At 37.9% G+C, this 22,920-nt stretch overlaps 1 protein-coding gene across 2 annotated transcripts in view; it reads left to right on the top strand.

The window, feature by feature from the left end:
* The first annotated feature begins 5,486 nt into the window (after positions 1-5,486).
* LOC121375756 (filamin-C-like) overlaps positions 5,487-22,920 on the top strand; it is a 193,102-nt gene continuing 175,668 nt past the window's right edge. Inside the window, exons 1-3 of one of the 2 annotated variants that reach the window (XM_041503373.1) lie at positions 5,487-6,497; positions 15,278-15,467; positions 17,568-17,633. In XM_041503373.1, the coding sequence (XP_041359307.1) occupies positions 6,158-6,497; positions 15,278-15,467; positions 17,568-17,633 (596 nt within the window). In that variant the 5' untranslated portion in view covers positions 5,487-6,157. The remainder of the gene's footprint in view (positions 6,498-15,277; positions 15,468-17,567; positions 17,634-22,920) is intronic. The other variant, XM_041503381.1, reaches the window with a different exon arrangement.

The following is a 22,920-nucleotide window of genomic DNA, read 5'->3' as shown; positions in this document are numbered from 1 at the left end:
CAGTATTTTGATGTCTGGTATTGTAACAGAATAGTACCAACATAAGGGCTTACACAGACCTATTTCAAATGTAAAAATGTTGAACATTGGCAGGTGTATACATTCTGTCGGTGTGTAGAACAGCCCTACCTAATGTGTGCAATATTTGTTATATCATACTGCGTGAAAGCGGGATATAACTACATGTACAGTAATCAATTTGCTAGCTAGGTTAGATTTTTAAAGAATATTTTTTCAAGAAATGATCATCGGAGGATAGACAAGAAACAACAGTTTTATTGTACTGAATGGGAAAAAAGGACAAAAAATATCCAAGTTTGTTTAGTGGAAAGTTTATTTCATTAAATGTTTATCAGATGGGTAAAAGCTAGCAGAATCTTGAAATAGCTGGTCTTTCCAGGTTTATAAAAGGACATGATTTTTAGAAACCCTTTTATTGGATTTCAACTTTTTTGGCATTAAATAAATTTACATTAAAATAGACTGGATTTGATTTGAACTCCTAAAACATTACCATTATTTGAGTAAGGTATAAAGCTTACCTTCTTTTGAGTATGGTATAGAGCTTACCTTAGTATGGTATAGAGCTTACCTTCATTTGAATATGGTATAGAGCTTACCTTCATTTGAGTATGGTATAGAGCTTACCTTAGTATGGTATAGAGCTTATCTTCATTTGAGTATGGTATAGAGCTTACCTTAGTATGGTTGTGAGCTTACCTTAGTATGGTATAGAGCTTACCTTCATTTGAGTATGGTATAGAGCTTACCTTCATTTGAGTATGGTATAGAGCTTACCTTCATTTGAGTATGGTATAGAGCTTACCTTAGTATAGTATAGAGCTTACCTTAGTATGGTATAGAGCTTACCTTAGTATGGTATAGAGCTTACCTTCATTTGAGTATGGTATAGAGCTTACCTTCATTTGAGTATGGTATAGAGCTTACCTTCATTTGAGTATGGTATAGAGCTTACCTTAGTATGGTATAGAGCTTACCTTCATTTGAGTATGGTATAGAGCTTACCTTATTATGGTATAGAGCTTACCTTAGTATGGTATAGAGCTTACCTTCATTTGAGTATGGTATAGAGCTTACCTTAGTATGGTATAGAGCTTACCTTAGTATGGTATAGAGCTTACCTTCATTTGAGTATGGTATAGAGCTTACCTTCATTTGAGTATGGTATAGAGCTTACCTTAGTATGGTATAGAGCTTACCTTAGTATGGTATAGAGCTTACCTTCATTTGAGTATGGTATAGAGCTTACCTTCATTTGAGTATGGTATAGAGCTTACCTTAGTATAGTATAGAGCTTACCTTCATTTGAGTATGGTATAGAGCTTACCGTCATTTGAGTATGGTATAGAACTTACCTTAGTATGATATTGAGCTTACCTTCATTTGAGTATGGTATAGAGCTTACCTTCATTTGAGTATGGTATTGAGCTTACCTTCATTTGAGTATGGTATAGAGCTTACCTTAGTATGGTATAGAGCTTACCTTAGTATGGTATAGAGCTTACCTTCATTTGAGTATGGTATAGAGCTTACCTTAGTATGGTATAGAGCTTACCTTAGTATGGTATAGAGCTTACCTTCATTTGAGTATGGTATAGAGCTTACCTTCATTTGAGTATGGTATAGAGCTTACCTTAGTATAGTATAGAGCTTACCTTCATTTGAGTATGGTATAGAGCTTACCGTCATTTGAGTATGGTATAGAGCTTACCTTAGTATGATATTGAGCTTACCTTCATTTGAGTATGGTATAGAGCTTACCTTCATTTGAGTATGGTATTGAGCTTACCTTCATTTGAGTATGGTATTGAGCTTACCTTCATTTGAGTATGGTATTGAGCTTACCTTCATTTGAGTATGGTATAGAGCTTACCTTTATTTGAGTATGGTATAGAGCTTTCATCTTTGTAAAGATCAGTTCACTTTTATTTTCAAAGTGGTGCCACATGCCTGATACAAGCATTACAGAGTCCCATCCAATGGGGTGCTTGGGTTGCTGTCCCCACAGCCAAACTTCAAACTGTCCTGAAAACAACTAAATATAATGAATTGTCTATATTTTATTCAGACTGGTATTTCTGGGGAAGATTGTATGCATATAATACATGCTAGTGTATTTTGGAATACTGTAGCTTCCTCTTTTTATTAATGTTGTAACCCCTCCTAAAAAGAACCCAACATCGCGCTTGATGATAACTTATTCGTGGATATATTTCAGGGGGGGATAACTCTGTAACGTCACTTCGTACAAGGTAAACAGCATTGTAGCGTCCCTTACTCGTAGTTCGTTTCAATATTCCAAACAGTTTGCAACGTTTCCAGTCTCCCTTTCATATAATATTGGATCTACTCCGGACATTAGAATCAAAATAACTTAATAAGTTCCAGATAAACTCTGTAGGGATTTTGTAATTTATATTGATAAACTAGAAACTAATAAACCACGGATAAATAGAAAGTGTAACAACATGTAGCATGGGAATAGTCTTCATTGAACATCCTCCGTGTCAGTCGGGAGAATTGGAGAAAATATTGTTCGATGTATTCTTGAATGAGGGATTAACTTTGTGGTAAAATATTATTCAAACTGTATATACATGTACAATAACGTAGTAAAAGTGTTAGTGTGTATCAACTTTGTGATAAAGTGTTGTTCACATTGTATATTTATGTAGTTGTTTAATAAAAGTGTTGATACGATGTTGTACTTTGTTATAAATAGACGTATAGGGCTCCACTCACACCTCCCTCTGTCTGTCTCCCCCCCCCCCCCCCCTCTTTCGGGGCGGTTGAGTACTTGCGTGGGAGGATCAAACCACCTTGGGGGGGGGGAGGGTCAAATTAGCAAAGGTCCATATTTTTTTCCCTATTAAATCTCGATAACGTTACGTAAACGGTGAGTTTTTTGTTTTGTTTTTGCCATTGTCGGACTCATCACGAGGATCCCAATTAAAAATCCTGCGTATGGGCCTGTTGGATCCATTCAGCTGATTTTTTTTTCTTGTTCCAACCAGTCCACAACTGGTCAAAGGCCGTGTGGTATGTGCTTTTCTGTCTGTGGGAAAGTGCATATAAAAGATCCCTTGCTGCTAATGGGAAAATGTAGCGGGTTTCCTCCGATCACTACCACCAACCCAAACACTCCTTTCTTCTTTTTTTCCTTCTTTTTTTTTATTATTATTATTATTATTATTTTTTTTGTGTAGTGGGTTATATTTGTTGTATCTGAAAATGTCCTTCATAGGTGAATTTGAAAGGAGAGTCTGGCAACCTCAAATGGAATAGAAAATTGTTTAACGTGCACATTCAGAGCAAGCTGTTGTAGCGCACACCTGTCCGGTTCCTCCGTCCAGGACAGGAAAGTTTGGGGTGGGTGAAGGAGGGACCGCCTGCACTGGCAGGTACAAGGGAGCACCAGCAGTCCAACCGTAGTTGGTAACAGGCGGGGGGGGGGGGGGGGGGGGGGGGGGGGATGGTGCTATGTAATTTGGAATGTCCCGTAGGATTAAGCCAAAGGAAAATGAGTGCGCATTTTGATGAAGGAAGTTTGGCGCAATTTTGATGGTCGTTCTAAAGAATAAAGGGTAGGGAGCTACGTATAGGCTTGGAATTTAGTAGAGAGTAGCTCGTAATATATATATATATATATATTAGTTTTATTTAACGACGCACTCAACACATTTTATTTACGGTTATATGGCGTCGGGCATATAGTTAAAGAACACAGATATTGAGGGAGGAAACACGCTGTCGCCACTTCATGAGCTACTCGTTTCAATCAGCAGCAATGGATATTTTATATGCACCATCCCACAGACAGGATAGCACACACCACGGCCTTTGGTATACCAGTCGTGGTGCACTGGCTGGAGCGAGAAATAGCGCCATGGGCCCACTGACGGGGATCGATCCCAAACCGACCGCGCATCAAGCGAACGCTTTACCACTAGGCGACGCCTCGCCCTGTAACGATATGAACTCATCGTATGACGTCGCGGTATTGGTCCCAGGACATAACACTTTGATATGAACCAAGATATTTTTTAACCATATGGGTAATAAATTCCAATATTAACCAACTTGGCATTTTTCACCTATTTGAACACATCGAACCTTTCCTGGTAGATGTATGCCTGTACCTGGTCGAATGAAAGGTCATAGGTTGTGTGGTTAGGAGAGTGGGCGTTTGCGAACATATATTTGACCAGTTTCCACTCTATCCAGGTAAGGTTAATCTAGATGGATGTTTAATATATTCTGTAATCCACCGCCCATAAAATATGCATGCATATATATGCCAAAGTCACACCAACCAAATGAAATTAAATTGACTGCATGCTCTGTACACATGTATAAGGCAGGGCCGTACCCTTGTCAAAATTGGGGGGGGGGGGGGCACAACTGTTTATAAACAAATGAAACACTATACAAATTAAACCCTAAGATGTGTATGCTATTTTCTGGAGTGAAAGAAAAAAAGTGAGATTCTCACGGGGGCAACTGCCCTTCTGCCCCCCCCCCTCCCCCGGAGTGTACGGCCCTGTAAGGGCGAATGCGCCGTAAGTTGTAGTTGAAAAAGGAGTTTAATTTTTAAAACATATTTTGGGGATTATAAAATAGAATACACTCGTACTCGTTAGATACCATTTATTATATAATACTTTTGTTTGTTTGTCTATCTGTCTGTCTGAAAAACAAAAGATAAGTTTTTAAACAATTTGTAAGATGAAATTGGTATCGAACCTTTAAAGGCCATTCATTCATGTGGTATACTATTTTTCTGTTTACCTTTAAAATTGAGTCTTACAGCATATATAGGGGGTGTCGTTAAACATTCATTCATTCATACAGCACATATTTTAGGGTTGCAATTGGTCCTAAGTCTACAGTCAGGACGGGACATAACCCAGTGGTATAAAGCGCTCGCTTGATGCGCGGTCAGTCTGGGATCGAACCCCGTCGGTTGTCCCATTGAGTTAGTTATCGCCCTAGCCAATGCACCACGATGGTATACCAAAGGCCTTGGTATGTGCTATCCTATCTGTGAGATGGTGCATATAAAAGATCCTATGCTACCGACTGAAAATTCTAGCGGGTTTCCTCTCTAAGACTATATGTCAAACTTAACAAATGTTTGACATCCAATAGCCGATGATTAATAAACCAATGTTCTCTAGGGGTGTCATTAAACAAAACAAACTTTAACAAACGTTGGTCCTGAGTCCATAGTACCAGTGGAAAGAATTGTTAAGTTCGTTAAGTCTCTGATTTTCAATGATGCGTGAAAAATCAATACATTATAGCTAAAAGCCGACGTTTTCCGAAGTGTCCCGAGCGAGGAATCCTTATTCTTCGCCCGTTTGCGTACGATTAGATCAGTTATAACGTTATGTTGGTGGGCTGCGACGCAAGACGACGGCGTGACCGAGTGTCGCTATTGTCCACGCAAACCGGTTTGTCACGACACATTTGAATATGCAAAAGCCGAGAGAGGCAGCGAGTGGCGACCAACCGAGAGAGCCAACACCCTTACACAAATAATAACAGGTTTACTTGGGTGTCTACACTGCGTCGCGCTTCGTTCGTTTCTACCAACGGGTGGACTTCCCTAATTCCACGCATACATGTCTCCCGTCCTCTCTCGATGCTGTCATAAACACAACACAACCTCGTACAGCCAGAGTCGTTTCAGTCCCAGCTAGGTCGATCGGGACAGTTTTATAGACTATTATACAAGTGTAGGTAGTCCAGCACAGGAGCGAATACTACGGAGTAGACCTACACTGTGAGCGACAGTAGGAGGAATTTACTAGTTCACAATAGAGAGGAGTTGCCGGGCCGCAGTGGATAGAGTTTTACGAAGACGGGGCGGAAATACGATTCGTGCAGACGACACAGAGAAGGTTGACAGCCGACAAGTAGGGCCGGATTGTGACAGGCAGACGACATTTACAGGTGTGGCGGTCGGATACGTTTATAACTACCCACCTATTGCTCACTTGGAAGGAAACACAGAAACTCTTCTTCAGCGTTTTCTTCTCAACTTTACAAATAATTAATCAGTGTCTTATCAACTTTATAAATAATTAATCTTTATTATCTTACGGTTAAAATAAATAAATAAACAAGAAAAAAAATGACCGAGGTGGATCTTATCGGGCAGCAGGCGCGGTCCCGAGAGGGTAGGGGCTTCGCGGTGAAGGGTGGGGTGGGCGACAGCGACAAGTGGATTACCATACAGCAGAACACGTTCACGAACTGGGTGAATCTTCAGCTGCACGGCACGGAGCTGCACGTGGAAGACCTGCACACTGACCTGTGTGACGGGGTCAAGCTGTGCGCCCTGGTGGAGGCCATTCAGAAGAAGAAGGTGGGCAGGGTGATCAAGAAGCCCATGAACCAGCACCAGTACCTGGAGAATGTAAGCCTGGCGCTGAATGCCATAGCCCAGGATAATGTCAAGCTCGTCAACATTGGTGAGTTCAAATGTTAAATTGTAAGTTCAGTCATGAATATTGGTAAGTTCAAAGATGGGAAAGAGTTCGACCCATACCACTGGATCCATATCAAAGTGTAAGACTAACCCTCCTAAGCTTAACTATAAAACTAACCCAAACCATTGAAAGGGGGTACAGGTCAAACTCCTGCCCAAAGGTGAATCGGAATCAAGTGGCATAGGAAGGTGCTAAAAAGTGTGGGACACACACACACACACATATATAAATGTGTATATATAAATGATCACTGTTTCTACTGGATCAAGAAAGTGGTGGGGGTGGGGGGATGTCCACACACCCCTGCTTCCTACACCAGTGAGAATACTTGTTCAGAACATTTAGCAACAAACACTGATGTAAGTTTAACCACGGACAAGTTGTTAACATTGGTAAGTTCAAAGATTATTATTGTAAGTTCTGTCATGAACAAGCCCTAAATATTGGTAAGTTCAAACATGAATAAGAATAATTTTTAAGAACATTTATCATTAAACACTGATGTAAGTTTAAGCACAAACAAATTCCAAGCATTGGTAAGTTCAAAGATGATTAGTTTTGAACAGTGGGCCCACCAATGGGGATTGATCCTAGACTGACTGCACATCAGGTGAATGTTTTACCTCTAGGCTAAGTCCCACCTCTGTTGAGTTCAAATGAATGGTGGTAACTTCAGATATTGTAAGTTCAGTCATGAACAGGTCCCAAATATTGGTAAGTTCAAATATGAATCAGAATAATTTTTCAGAACATTAGCATCAAACATTGATGTAAGTTTAACCACAAACAAGTTCCTAGCATTGGTAAGTTCAAAGGTGAATCATTTTAAACAATGTTGAGTTCAAACACTTGTAAGTTCAATCATGAATAAGTTCCAATCATGGTAAAGTAATGTTGGTAAGTTCAAAGGGGAGTCATTTTGAACAGTATGTTATTAACTTTCAAGGATGATGTAATTTCATTCATGAATAACTTTAAGCAAATTGGTAAAAAAAAAGACCCAGTAAGTTCAAAGGTGAGTTAGTTTGAACATTGGTAAGTTCACTGATAAATAAGTTTAATGCATTGGTAAAATATCAGTTTAGTAATTTAGAAAATAATTTAAACACTTGTAAGTTTAATCAAGACTTCAGTCTTGACTATTAAGTTCAATTAACACTGAACCATTTTGAATGGTTAAGTTCAAATATTGGTAAGTTCAAATACTACTATTCAGTTCTGTCATGAAAAGTTCAACCATGACTGGTATATCAAAGGCTATGGTATGTGCTATTCTGTCTGCATATAACAGATCCCTTACTACTAATGGACAAATGTAGCAAGGTTTTCTCTCAAAGACTATATGTCACAAGTAACTACTGAACACTCCCCGAAGTGGTCAGACTAAGCCCACAGCTAAAAGCTGATGGGGAATGGCAGGTGTGTGGCACAGATAGCCACAAGAGACAAGCACCTGTCGTGGTTGGAGAGACAAGGACTGGAACACTCTCCGAAGTGATCAGATTAAGTCCACAGCTAAAAGCTGATGGGGAATGGCAGGTGTGTGGCACAGATAGCCACAAGAGACAAGCATCTGTTGCGGTTGGAGAGACAAGAACTGGGATGTGGAGGTGGATAGCGAAATAAGTTGAAAGATAGGAGGAGTTGTCAGATCGGGAAGAAATGAGATGCAATTCAAAGGAGAGAAAGGAAAGGGGGCAGTGGGATAAAAAAAAAAAAAAAAAAAAAAATTGTCAGAATTATTGTACCAAATGTTTGACATCCAATAGTTGATGATTAATAAATCAATGTGCTCTAGTGGTGGTGTTAAACAAAACAAAGTTTAACTTTGAAAAGTTCAAACAGTAATATATCAACACGGCTCACCCTGCCCATAGCCAAATTAGCCAATTGCTAATTTTTATACAAAGTGGCTACATCAATTACATAGTGATTTCCCTAGACATTAGCCAATTGCTAATTTTTATACAATGGCTACCTCAATTACATAGTGATTTCCCTACACATTAGCCGATTGCTAATTTTTATACAAAGTGGCTACATCAATTACATAGTGATTTCCCTAGACATTAGCCAATTGCTAATTTTTATACAAAGTGGCTACATCAATTACATAATGATTTCCCTAGACATTAGCCAATTACTAATTTTTATACAAAGTGGCTACACCAATTACATAATGATTTCCCTAGACATTAGCCAGTTGCTAATTTTTATACAAAGTGGCTACATCAATTACATAATGATTTCCCTAGACATTAGCCAATTGCTAATTTTTATACAAAGTGGCTACATCAATTACATAATGATTTCCCAAGACATTATCCAATTGCTAATTTTTATACAAAGTGGCTACATCAATTACATAGTGATTTCCCTAGACATTAGCCAATTGCTAATTTTTATACAGTGGCTACATCAATTACATAATGATTTCCCTAGACATTAGCCAATTGCTAATTTTTATACAAAGTGGCTACATCAATTACATAGTGATTTCCCTAGACATTAGCCAATTGCTAATTTTTATACAGTGGCTACATCAATTACATAGTGATTTCCCTAGACATTAGCCAATTGCTAATTTTTATACAAAGTGGCTACATCAATTACATAATGATTTCCCTAGACATTAGCCAATTGCTAATTTTTTATACAAAGTGGCTACATCAATTACATAATGATTTCCCTAGACATTATCCAATTGCTAATTTTTATACAAAGTGGCTACATCAATTACATAGTGATTTCCCTAGACATTAGCCAATTGCTAATTTTTATACAGTGGCTACATCAATTACATAATGATTTCCCTAGACATTAGCCAATTGCTAATTTTTATACAAAGTGGCTACATCAATTACATAGTGATTTCCCTAGACATTAGCCAATTGCTAATTTTTATACAGTGGCTACATCAATTACATAGTGATTTCCCTAGACATTAGCCAATTGCTAATTTTTATACAAAGTGGCTACATCAATTACATAGTGATTTCCCTAGACATTAGGCATAACATGGTAGACCAAACACCTTTGGGGCATTTTCACCATTTTTGGGGCACTTGTTTTTCATTAAAAATACACAAAAATTAATTGAAATAAACATTAATGTAATTTATGTGCTTGCTTCAATAAATGAATGGCGAAAGATTATAAAAGGCATATTTTATTAATTAATAATATCTTTTGGGGTGTTTTATAAAGGCAATTTTAGAATTAATTACTGAAAAAGGCTTGTTTAATCTCAGGGCAGCATGGTGCTGATTGAGGCAAGATGGTGCCAGACTACTAAGGCATGGTGCTGCACCATACTAAAACAAGCTAGGGAAAACACTAATTACACTTTAAATTAGCAAACTTTTGGATAATCTTTTAAGGAAATACTCCACCACATGTGAAAATTGTCAAAAACAAAGTTCTTTCCCCTGTGAGTCCTGTATCAAGCAGGATGTTCAAAGGTATTACTTTGATCAGTGGTGTAAGTTCAAATGGTGTCAAGTTCACACTAATAATAAGGCCAGAACTAGACAAAAATAACAGAAAAGAATCCGAGCAATCATTAGATATACAGTGAAACCTCTCAAGACCGGACACTCTGTAAATCAGAATTCCCTCAAAACCGGACGTTTCACAAAGTCCCTTTTTAAAAACCAGGAGCCTAATTCACAAAGGTCTCTTAGCTCTGTCAGACAACAAAGCATCCTCTTTGGAAGTCTTTTAGCATTGCAGTGCGAGATCGCAAAGTTGCGAGAGTTTAGTGAATTAGGCCCCAGGACAGAACTTAACCTCTGTAAACCAGATCCCTCTTAAAACCAAACATTTGTCTTGGTCCCAGGGGTGTCCGGTTTAGAGGGGTTTCACTGTATATAGGGTCTTGTCCAGCTCCACAAAAGGGCACTGTCATTTTTCATATTTTATCATTTCAAATATACAGTGAAAGCCCACTAAACTGGACACACAGGACTAAGTAAAAAGTCTGGTTTTAAGTTACAAGTTTGTTTTCTTTAGTTAGTCATTGGCTATTGGATGTGAAACATTTGATAATTCTGACAGTCATCAGAACCTGCTACATTTTTCTCCAGTTTTAAGAGGTAACCTGTTTAGACAGGTTCTGTTCTGTACATATTGATATTTAAAAAAGGTCTGGTTTTGAGGGAATTCTGGTTTACTTTACATAGGGTCTTGTTAACAGAGGGTCTGGTTTTGAAGGAATTCAGGTTTACAGAAGATATGGTTTAGAAAGAAAGAAAGAAATGTTTTATTTAATGATGCACTCAACACATTTTATTTACGGTTATATGGCGTCAGATATATGGTTAAGGATCACACAGATTTTGAGAGGAAACCCGCTGTCGCCACTACATGGGCTACTCTTTCCCATTAGCAGCAAGGGATCTTTTATTTGCGCTTCCCACAGGAAGGATAGCACAAACCATGGCCTTTGTTGAACCAGTTATGGATCACTGGTCAGTGCAAGTGGTTTACACCTACCCACTGAGCCTTGCGGTGCTCTCATTCAGGATTAAAAATCCCATGCCTCGACTGGTATCCGAACCCATTACCTACCAGCCTGTAGACCGAATTCAGGTTTTACAATTACAGAAGGTATGGTGTTGAGAGAATTCCAATTTACCGAAGGTAAGATTTTGAGGGAATTCCATTTTACAGAAGGTATGGGTTGAGGGAATTCCAGTTCACAGAAGGTATGGTTTTGAGGGAATTCCGGTTCACAGAAGGTATGGTTTTGAGGGAATTCCGGTTCACAGAAGGCATGGTGTTGAATGAATTCCAGTATACATAAAGTATAGTTTTGAGGGAATTCAGATTTACAGAAGGTATGCTTTTGAGGGAATTCTGGTTTACATAGGGTCTGGTTTTAAGGGAATTCCAGTTTACAGAAGGTATGGTTTGAAGGAATTCCAGTTTACAGAAGGTATGGTTTTGAGGAAATTTCAGTTTACAGAAGGTAAGGTTTTGAGGGAATTCTGGTTCACAGAAGGCATGGTTTTGAGGGAATTCCAGTTCACATAAGGCATGGTTTTGAGGGAATTCCGGTTCACAGAAGGTATGGTTTTGGAGAAATTCCGGTTTACACAAGATATGGTTTTAAGGAATTTCGGTTCACAGAAGGTATAATTTTGAGGGAATTCTAGTTTATAGAAGATATATGGTTTTGAAGGAATGGGAATTCACTGTATTACAATATTGGTAAAATATCAACTAGTAGTTTCAAAAATCTCCTAGGTGAGAGATTCTGAACATGTGGCTGTGTGGTAGAGCATGTGCCTCAGATGTAAATGGTCATAGGATCAATTGAACTTGATGGACCCAGGTCCGTCCCCCTCCATATCAACCAGTACCCCATGCTTGGTGCAACTAAGGTGCTGGTCTATGTTCTGTGTGAGTAGGAAAGTGCATATACTAGATCACTGTAACTGGATAAAAATAGTTTAACTTAACATTCATGCAACTTACCTAATAATTTTAATAATTTAATAGGGTAAGTTCCAATTTAAATAAGTTCAAAGACTGGTAATAGTGATTTCCCTAAAAATTAAGCAAGGCATGGTAGACCAAACACCTTTGGGGCATTTTCACCATTTTCGGGGCACTTGTTTTTCATTAAAAATACACAAAAATTAATTGAAATAAACATTAATATAATTTACGTGCTTGCTTTAATATATGAATGGCAAGAGATATAAAAGGCATATTTTGTTAATTAATAATACCTTTTTTTGGTGTTTTATAAAGGCAATTTTATCCTCAATTACTGAAAAAGGCTTGTTTAATCTCAAGGCAGCATAGTGCTGATTAAGGCAAGATGATGTTAGACTGTTGAGGCATGGTGCTGCATCATGCTGAAACAAGCTAGGGAAAACACTAGGTATGTTCAGACAATATTGGTAAATCCAAGCAGTAAGTTCAAACATACCATATGTTCAAACATGCACATTTTCAAATACATGTACACTATATGTAGCAATGAGTTCAAACCTAAAAAATCTACCAGTAAGTTCAAATAGTTGTAGCCTATGTATTATTTGTGCTAGGATGTCGTTAAACATTCATTCTTGATCATTCTCATGGCACCCCATGCAGCCCACCCTTGGATCTATTCCTGGTCCAGATACATTTGATGACCTGCTGTTTATCAATTTACACCTGTACTACCTGTGAATGTTTACCTGTGCTTGTACCTTGATCATTCTCATGACACCCCAGCCCACCCTTGGATCCATTCTGGTCCAGATACATTTGTTGACGTGCTGTTGATCAATTTACAACTGCATTACCTGTGAATGTTTACCTGTACTTGTACCTGTAGACATGCCGCTGTAAATGTGCCTGGTTTGAGAGCCGCGGTGTCGATACTCGAGTGAGTAACGGGGAGCCTGTGTCTAGTTGTTTATACAGATCTTTGTAGGTAACAGTTGTAAACACAGCTTGTGTTTACCTTCCACCCACCGGGAGAAGAGCTGGATGTCACCAGTTTATAAGACTCCATAAATTAGAAACCAAAGAACAGGGCTCAGACTTAATGACGGTATTGAGATAGGAATTACTGTAGGTCGGGAACATGCATCACCAATGGCACAAAAGTCGGTAAAGCTCAACGATGGCAAAATGTTACCTGGTGTACATTAGCTGCTAGTATATAACATTAGTACATTTAATATAGGTCTACATACAGCAAAATAACGTATCAGTCGTTTTTATTTGGGTGCAAAAGCCTTTCTTTTTTTAAATTGTCATGAACAGGCTTTAAATTACCATCGGTGGGCCATTTCACTCACAGCAATTTTGTTTTTAAGTTGTCATGAACAGGCTTTAAATTACCATCGGTGGGCCATTTCACTCACAGCAATTTTGTTTTTAAGTTGTCATGAACAGGCTTTAAATTACCATCGGTGGGCCATTTCACTCACAACAATTTTGTTTTTAAGTTGCCATGGGAGACAAATTCTTAAGTTTGAGCCCTGTAGAATCGTTTGCTGATAATGTCATGATAAAATAGAAAGGAAAGTTGGCTAGAGTTCCTTCTGTTCCCCCATGTCATGTTTATGTAAATAAATATTTTATTTTATGAGCATTAGGGTTAAGTTAAGGTTAAGTTTCATTCAAGATTAACAACAATCTTTATATTTAGGTAATTCAGTATCACCACACTAATTCAGTATCCCAATGGAAAAGGGTTGGAACTCTTTTTGTAATAGAAGGAAGGAAATATTTTATTTAACGACACACTAAGCACATTTTATTCATGGTTATATGGAGTCGGACATATGGGTAAGGACCACATAGATATTGAGAGAGGAAACCTGCTGTCGCCACTTCATGGGCTACTCTTTTTGATTAGAAGCAAGGGATCTTTTATATGCACCATCACACAGACATGATGACACATACCACGGCCTTTGATATACCAGTTGTGGTGCACTGGCTGGAGCGAGAAATAGCTCAATGGGCCCACCGATGGGGATCGATCCCAGATCAACCGCGCATCAAGCGAACACTTTACCACTGGGCTACGTCCCACCCCCTGTAATAGAATTTTACCTACTAAACGGCAAAAACATCACAAGTAATTTTCCAAAAGAGAGATGTAATACATGTATGTATGTATGTATGTATGTGTGTATGTATGTATGTATTGATGTATGAATATCTATATATTGTATGTATGTCGAGGTTGACTATTACATACATAGATATTAACGCACTGGTGCAGGGGATAATTAAATCCTTTCTGGCCTCAAAAATTGTCCCATGCCGTTGCTGGGACTCGAACCTGTGGCACCGATTCACCCGCAAATTGCAAAACTAACCACGATACGCTCTGAGCTATCGAAGCTTCCATAAAAATACACATGTATGTAAGTATGTATGTATGTATGTATGTATGTATGTATGTATGTATGTATGTATGTATGTACATTCAATTATCTAATTAATCTGCTGTTTAACTCAAGGTTCTGAAATACATCTCGGCTCTAGGTCCAAAGTTTGCACACACTGCTGCCCCAAACCCTACCTTCATCCTGTGCTCACATATCCAGCAAACCATTTTTTTCTCAGGAGAACATTTTTCTTTTGACCTACTATTTAAACAAAAATAAAATAAAAATAATAATAACAGCAGGCCATATATATTATTTCCTTTTTTTGAGACTTGTTCAGGATTAAGAAGTCTTGCTTTTACAAAATAAAAAGGTGAGTTAGTAGCAAGGGATCTTTTATATATGCATCATCCCAAAGACAGGATATCACATACCACGACCTTTGATAAACCAGTTGTGGTGCACTGGCTAGAACTAGAAATAGCCTAATGGGCTAAAAAGGTGAGATACACACATGTATGTACTGTATGTACTACGTTTTTGCAATTCAAGGCCTTGGCTGTGATGATATCGACTTATATCTTATATATGTATGTATATGTATGTGTATGTGTATGTGTATGTGTATGTGTATGTGTAATTGTATATGTAATTGTATATGTGTGTGTGTGTGTGTGTATGTATGTATATATGTGTATGTGTATGTGTATGTGTAATTGTATATGTAATTGTATATGTGTGTGTGTGTGTGTATGTATGTATGTATATATGTGTATGTGTATGTGTATGTGTATGTGTGTGTATATATATATATATATATATATATATATATATGTATATATATATATATTTATATTTATATTTATATTTATATATATATATATATTCTTGTATAACTTGTGTGTTTTTTGCCCACAGGAAGTGAAGACATTGTGAACTCGAACAAGAAGCTCATCCTCGGTTTGATATGGCACCTCATCCTGCGCTACCAGATCGGCAAGACGAAAATGCCCCCGAAGAAGCTGATGTTGGCGTGGCTGCACGCCGTAATCCCCGACCGCCACATCGGCAACTTCACGTCTGACTGGAACGATGGCGTCTCGCTGCAGTAAGCGTGCACATTTCTCAGCTAATTCTCATCTCGACGACTCACATTCACATTTCTCAACTAAGTGTCATCTTGATGACTCATGTTCACATTTGTCAGTTAATTGTCGTCTTGACGACTCACATTCACATTTCTCAGCTAATTGTCATCTCGACGACTCACGTTCCCATTTGTTAGCTAATTGCCATCTCGACGACTCAAGTTCACAGTTTTCAGCTAATTGTGATTTCGACAACTCATGTTCTCATTTCTTAGCTAATTGTCATCTGGATGACTCACGTTCACATTTCTCAACTAATTGCCATCTCGACGACTCACATTCACATTTGTCAGTTAATTGTCATCTTGACGACTCAAGTTCACATTTTCCAGCTATAATTGTCATCTCGATGACTCACGTTCACATTTCTCAGCTAATTGTCATCTCGACAACTCATGTTCACATTTCTCAGCTAATTGTCATCTCGACGACTCATGTTCTCATTTGTCAGCTAATTGTCATTTGGATGACTCACGTTCACATTTCTCAGTTAATTGTCATCTCGACGAATCACGTTCACATTGCTCAATTAATTGTCATCTTGACGACTCACGTTCACATTTCTTAGTTAATTTACATATTGACGACTCAAGTTCAAATTTTCCAGCTAATTGTCATCTCTACGACACGTTCACATTTCTCAGTTAATTTTCATCTCGACGACTCGCATTCACATTTCTCAGCTAATTGCCATCTCTATGACTCACGTTCACATTTCTCAGCTAATTGCTGTCTCTATGACTCATGTTCACATTTCTCAGCTAATTGCCATCTCTGCGACTCACGTTCACATTTCTCAGCTAATTGCCATCTCTACGACTCACGTTCACATTTCTCAGCTAATTGTCATCTCGACAACTTGCGTTCACATTTCTCAGTTAATTATCATCTTGACGACTTGCGTTCACATTAATCAGCTATAATTGTCATCTCGACAACTCACGTTCACATTTCTCAAGTTAATTGTCATCTCGATGACACATGTTCATTTTTCTTAGTTAATTTTCATATTGACGACACGTTCACATTTGTCAGTTAATTGTCATCTCGATGACTCACATTCACATTTCTCAGCTAATTGTCATCTCGACGACTCATATTCACATTTCTCAGTTAATTGTCATCTCAATGACTCACGTTCACATTTCTCAGTTAATTGTCATCTCGATGACTCACAAGCTGGGCACCTATTTTCGAAGCTATCTTAGCCCTACAAAATTGTTAATGTTCACATTTCAGTGATAGAATTAATCAGAATTTTTTACTAGTCTACTGGCACAAATACATCTAGAAATCTACTTGTCTGCCAATATTTTCACATGTCCAAGTACAAGGTTTGTTTAAATTAAAACTTTATTGAAATTTTTTACTTGTCTACTGGACAACTACCAAGGTACATTTTGTTTGTCGGAGCTGATTTTCACTTAAGGACAAACGGACAATGCTTATTTCAAACACTGCATTTCTCAGCTAACTCGATATTTTTATGTGGTCCCCACAATATCGATACAACATTGCTGGACTGTAAGTTAAAAAATGTACTGAGAAATCATTGGCAAACATTCTTTCCTTTATAGTCATTGGATATCGGAAACAAGGGTGTCAGCAACTCGCCTGTCATTTGAGACATTTGTATTAACCAATAATTAGTTTACTAATTCTCTTCTCTTCTCTTCTCTTCTCTTCTCTTCTCTTCTCTTCTCTTCTCTTCTCTTCTCTTCCCTTCCCCTTCCCCTTCCGCTTCCGCTTCCGCTTCCCCTTCCCTTCCCTTCCCTTCCCTTCCCTTCCCTTCCCTTCCCTTCCCTTCCCTTCCCTTCCCTTCCCTTCCCTTCCCTTCCCTTCCCTTCCCTTCTCCTTCCCTTCTCTTCCCTTCCCTTCCCTTCCCTTCCCTTCCCTTCCCTTTATCTTCTCTCGCCTCGCCTCGCCTCCCCTTGCCTTATCTTTGAGAATTCTGTCATTGTCAGTTATCTAATATTTCGCTGGTTTAATAATCTTAGTAGAAATATACATATATGAGTTGATGCAGCAAGTCTGATTGATTTACATTTGTTTGTTTTCAGTGCACTCATCGACTACTGCCAGCCTGGTCTGTGTTCCAACTGGAAGTCACTCAGTCCAAATAACAGGTAACATTATTAGGACTGTCACAATACACTAACCTTGCGATATCATACGTATCACGATACATAGCCCATGATACAATATGTATCATGATACATAGCCCATGATACAATACGTATCACGATACATAGCCCATGATATAATACATATCACGATACATAGCCCATAATATGATACGTATCACGATACATAGCCCATAATATACGTATCACGATACATAGCCCATATGATACGTATCACAATATGTAGCCCATGATACAATACGTATCATGATATATAGCCCATGATACAATACGTATCACGATATATAGCCCATGATATGATACATGTCATGATAAATAGCCCATGATATGATACGTATCACGATACATAGCCCATGATACAATACGTATCACGATACATAGCCCATGATATGATATGTATCACGATACATAGCCCAAGATATGATACGTATCACGATACATAGCCCATGATACGATACGTATCACGATACATAGCCCATATATGTATCGCGATACATAGCCCATGATATGATACATATCACGATACATAGCCCATGATATGATACATATCATGATACATAGCCCATATGATACGTATCACGATACATAGCCCATGATACAATACGTATCACGATACATAGCCCATATGATACGTATCACGATACATAGCCCATGATACGATACATAGCCCATGATACGATACGTATCACGATACATAGCCCATGATATGATATATATCACGATACATAGCCCATGATATGATATATATCACCAGGCCTCGAATTTTGACATTTGACTTACACTGATTGGGTTTCGAGTATGATGGCCAATTAGTAACAGGCAAACTAATTTTCAGGTCATTGAGGCAAATGACTAGGACACTGCAGTAATTTGCTGCATGGCCGCCGTTAAATTCGAGCCCTGTATCACGATAACTGATTCACAATGTTTTCCTCATAAAACAAGAAATTGAAGCTTATAGGTGAAGTGATTTAAAAATAAGAAACAAACTTGATAAAAGTAAAACAGTTTTAATGCAGAAAGACCACATCATAGACACATTGACATACATGTAAGCAGGCACACATATTCTCCATCCACTCTTCTTTTTTCTTTTTTTTTGTAAGGAAATAACTTGTCAGTAAGTACATACCAGTACAAATAAATACAGTCTACTTAATATAGGAATTGATCTCCACCTCTTTCCTGTCTTGAACACAAGGGCTTTTTCATGCAAGAACTTGCACCCATGACAGGCTTGTGATACAGAAGCTTGTTCTGAATGTGCATGTTAAACCCTATGACCTGACCAGGGCCCTGTTCCACGAAACAACCGTAGCCTTAAGATTACCTTAGGCGCATAGCTACCCTATGCACTTAAGTTGATCTTAGGGCTAAGATCTCTTCGTAAAACAGGGCCCTGACCTATAGGAATTGAAACATGGTCAAAATATGAATTGAATCACAAGCAAGAGTAGAGTGTATTGTCTATCGTCGGCAGTAGTATTGTGATGTATCGGTGTATCGTGACGCCCCTAAACATTATACACAGCTGAATAACGATGTTTATTCATATTAGCATTACAATCAAAGAGCTATATGTGATTGCAAATGAATCGAATGCATTTTTGTCCAGTTAACAAGTAATATTGTGAGCAGAATGATAGAAATACAAGGTGAAAAGGTTTTAAGCAAGCTCATTTTGCCTGAATATCAGCATCGTATTTGCCTAAATTTAAAGATTTGTTCCAGGGCAGTTGACCCCCTTGGCACCCCCCTCCCCCATCTTGTATGGTTATATTCATATATTAGCTTGTGGAAATCCACCAGAATCCAATTTTTCCATGGATTTTTTTAAAAACAAGTTGCTAAGTGTCTAATCGATTCAGATACTAATAAATAATATAATTATTATCTACAGTCCGTCCCATCCTCCTACAAAAATGTTTGTCCATTGGGCTATTTCTCGTTCCAACCAGTGCACTATGTCTGGTATATCAAATGCCATGGTATGTGCTATCCTGTCTATGGGATTGTGCATATAAAAGATCCCTTGCTACTAATGGAAAAATGTAGCAGGTTTCCTTAGACTATATTTAAAATTACCAAATGTTTGACAACCAATAACCGATTCTTAATAAATCAGTGTGCTCTAGTGGTGTCGTTTAACAAAACAAACTTTTCTTTTGAAGACTTCAAAATTTCCTAGGTATTTTGTCTCTAATTTGTTTTGGTCTTTTATTTTGTGAATTGGATACCTATAGTCCGTTCCATCATTCTGTTGAAAATGCGATCGCTGTGGGACGGACTATAGATTGTCGTTGAAACAGAAGCCGTGGAGGATATCTATCCATAGAAGCCCAGCACAGCCTGTCTTTCATAAATCTCACTCTGTGTTTATGATTGTCTGTCTGTGTGTATTGTACCGTGTCTCACCTGTGTGACCCTTGACCCGATTGAGATCCCCTGTAAATGATCTCATGCAGGTATTAGCAGATCACTGGCAAATACCTGCCGTATAAATACCTGTTATTTACCCCAGTTCTTGTCCACATCACCTTGAACCGTGCTAACCTGTTTGCTGTCCAGTATACCTGGCTACGAAATCCAGTTGCTCCATGGTTGAATAAACAGAATACCTTCCATTTGGCACAGAATATATATATATATATATATATATATATATATATATATAACGAATTTTGTTTTGTTTAATGATACTAGAGCACATTTATTTATTCATCAGCTATTGGATTTGGTAATTTTGATATATAGTCTTAGAGAGGAAACCCGCTACATTTTTTCATTAGTAGCAAGGGATCTTTTATATGCACCATCCCACAGACAGGATAGCACATACCACGGCCTTTAATGTACCAGTTGTGGTGAGAATATATAATGTTAGATGTTTAATTGTAGATATTAATCCTTTTTTGCTATTGTCAGGTACATTATGAATATTTATAACTGTTACATAATGTTACAAGCTATTGTTGTTATGAATCATTAGAGCTATTTTTAGGTACATTATGAATATTTATAACTTTTACATAATGTTACAAGCTATTGTTGTTATGAATCATTAGAGCTATTTTTAGGTACATTATGAATATTTATAACTGTTACATAATGTTACAAGCTATTGTTGTTATGAATCATTAGAGCTATTTTTAGGTACATTATGAATATTTATAACTTTTACATAATGTTACAAGCTGTTGTAGTTATATGGATCTTTACAGTTGTTGCATAATGTTATTTAATTTTAGTCATGAATATTTATGATTGGTGTGTGTCATACATGTGTGTTTGGGCAGGATGTAGCCCAGTGGTAGAGCACTCGCTTGATGCATGGTCTATTTGGGGTCGATCCCTGTTGGTGGGCCCATTGGGCTATTTCTCGTTCCAGCCAGTGTACCACAACTTGTTTATTAAAGGACGTGGTATGTGCTATCCTGTCTGTGGGATGGTGCATATAACAGATCACTTGCTACTAATGGAAAAATGTAGCGGGTTTCATCTCTAAGACTATATATCTAACTTACCAAATGTTTGACATCCAATAGCCGATGATTAATAAATCAATGTGCTCTAGTGGTGTTGTTAAACAAAACTTTATTTTTACACATGTGTAAGTTTTAATGATGAATCTTTGTCAAGAAAATAGTTTATGATTTTTGTGGGTTAAAAGCAATTTTATTCAGAAAATTAAAGTTACAGATTTTAAACTTAAAATATAATGTATCTAGTTGAATTTGAATGTTAATAAATGTGCATTTTGTACAATGGTAAATTTTTTAACTTTAAAAAGTCATACTAACAATAGATCTTGAATATCATTAAGTCAGTATTTTAACAATGTAATAACTATTGATTCAAGATTTTAACAATGTAATAACTATTGATTCAAGATTTTAAAACTACAGTGATTCCTGTCAAAACCGGACCCTCTGTAAATCGGAATTTCCTCAAAACCGGACATTTTACAGAGTCCCTTTTTAAAAACCAGGATAGAACTTAACCTCTCTAAACCGGATCCCTCTTAAAACAGGACATTTGTCTTGGTCCAAGGGTGTCCGGTTTAGAGGGGTTTCACTGTAATAATACCAGACTGTTGCACATCTAGATAATATTTGAAACAGAAGCATTTACAATACATTGACATCGTTGCAGCAGCTGTTTATTGTGAAGTCATGATGACATTAGGTTGACAGTGAGAACACATTATGACTTGTTACTCAAGTGGTAGTGAGATGTTTGTGACAGGGGCTCATGTTGCATGTCAGATGAATTATTAATGACTACAGCACCTGTCTTCCTTGGAGAACATTTTGTTCAGTATCATGTCACAATTAGCTATGTACGTTTCAGAGATCGCTACACAATGTTAAAACATTAAACAGTACGGTAGTTGCTGATCAATTTTCAGTTGACTAGAAATATTGATAATCAAGATGTTGAAAACAAAGTGTTCCCTATGGGGCGGGATGTAGCCCAGTAGTAAAGCGTTCGCTTGATGCGCAGTAGGTCTAGGATTGATCCCCATCGGTGGACCCATTGGGCTGTTTCTTGTTCCAGACAGTGCTCCACAAATGATGTAATAAAGGTCGTGGTATGTACTATCCTGTCTGTGGGATGGTGCATATAAAATATCCATTGCTGCTAATCAAAAAGAGTAGCCCATGAAGTGGCAACAGCGGATTTCCTTTCTCAATACCTGTGTGGTCCTTAACCATATGTCTGATACCATATAACCGTAAATAAAATGTGTTGAGTGCGTCATTAAATAAAACATTTCCTACCTTACATTAACTACATTATGTATCAGTCTGTTGTTTTCTCTGTGTACTTGTGAATGAATCTATATCTTTCCACAACTTATGTTGTCCAAGCCTCCCTTTTTATCTCCAACCAAATACCAAGATACCATCCACACCTACACACTCCCCACCCACCATTTACCTCCAACCAAATACCAAGATACCATCGACACATACACACTCCCCACCCACCCTTTACCTCCAACCAAATACCAAGATACCATCCACACATACACACTCCCCACCCACCCTTTATCTCCAACCAAATACCAAGATACCATCCACACATACACACTCCCCACCCACCCTTTACCTCCAACCAAATACCAAGATACCATCCACACATACACACACCCCACCCACCCTTTACCTCCAACCAAATACCAAGATACCATCCACACATACACACTCCCCACCCACCCTTTACCTCCAACCAAATACCAAGATACCAACCACACATACACACTCCC

The sequence above is a fragment of the Gigantopelta aegis genome, chromosome 1 (genome assembly GCF_016097555.1).
Source record: "Gigantopelta aegis isolate Gae_Host chromosome 1, Gae_host_genome, whole genome shotgun sequence".
In the NCBI taxonomy this organism is placed as follows: Eukaryota; Metazoa; Mollusca; class Gastropoda; order Neomphalida; family Peltospiridae; genus Gigantopelta; species Gigantopelta aegis.
The sequence above is the reverse complement of the archived record's forward strand: the minus strand, read 5'-3'. Positions and strand labels throughout refer to the sequence as shown.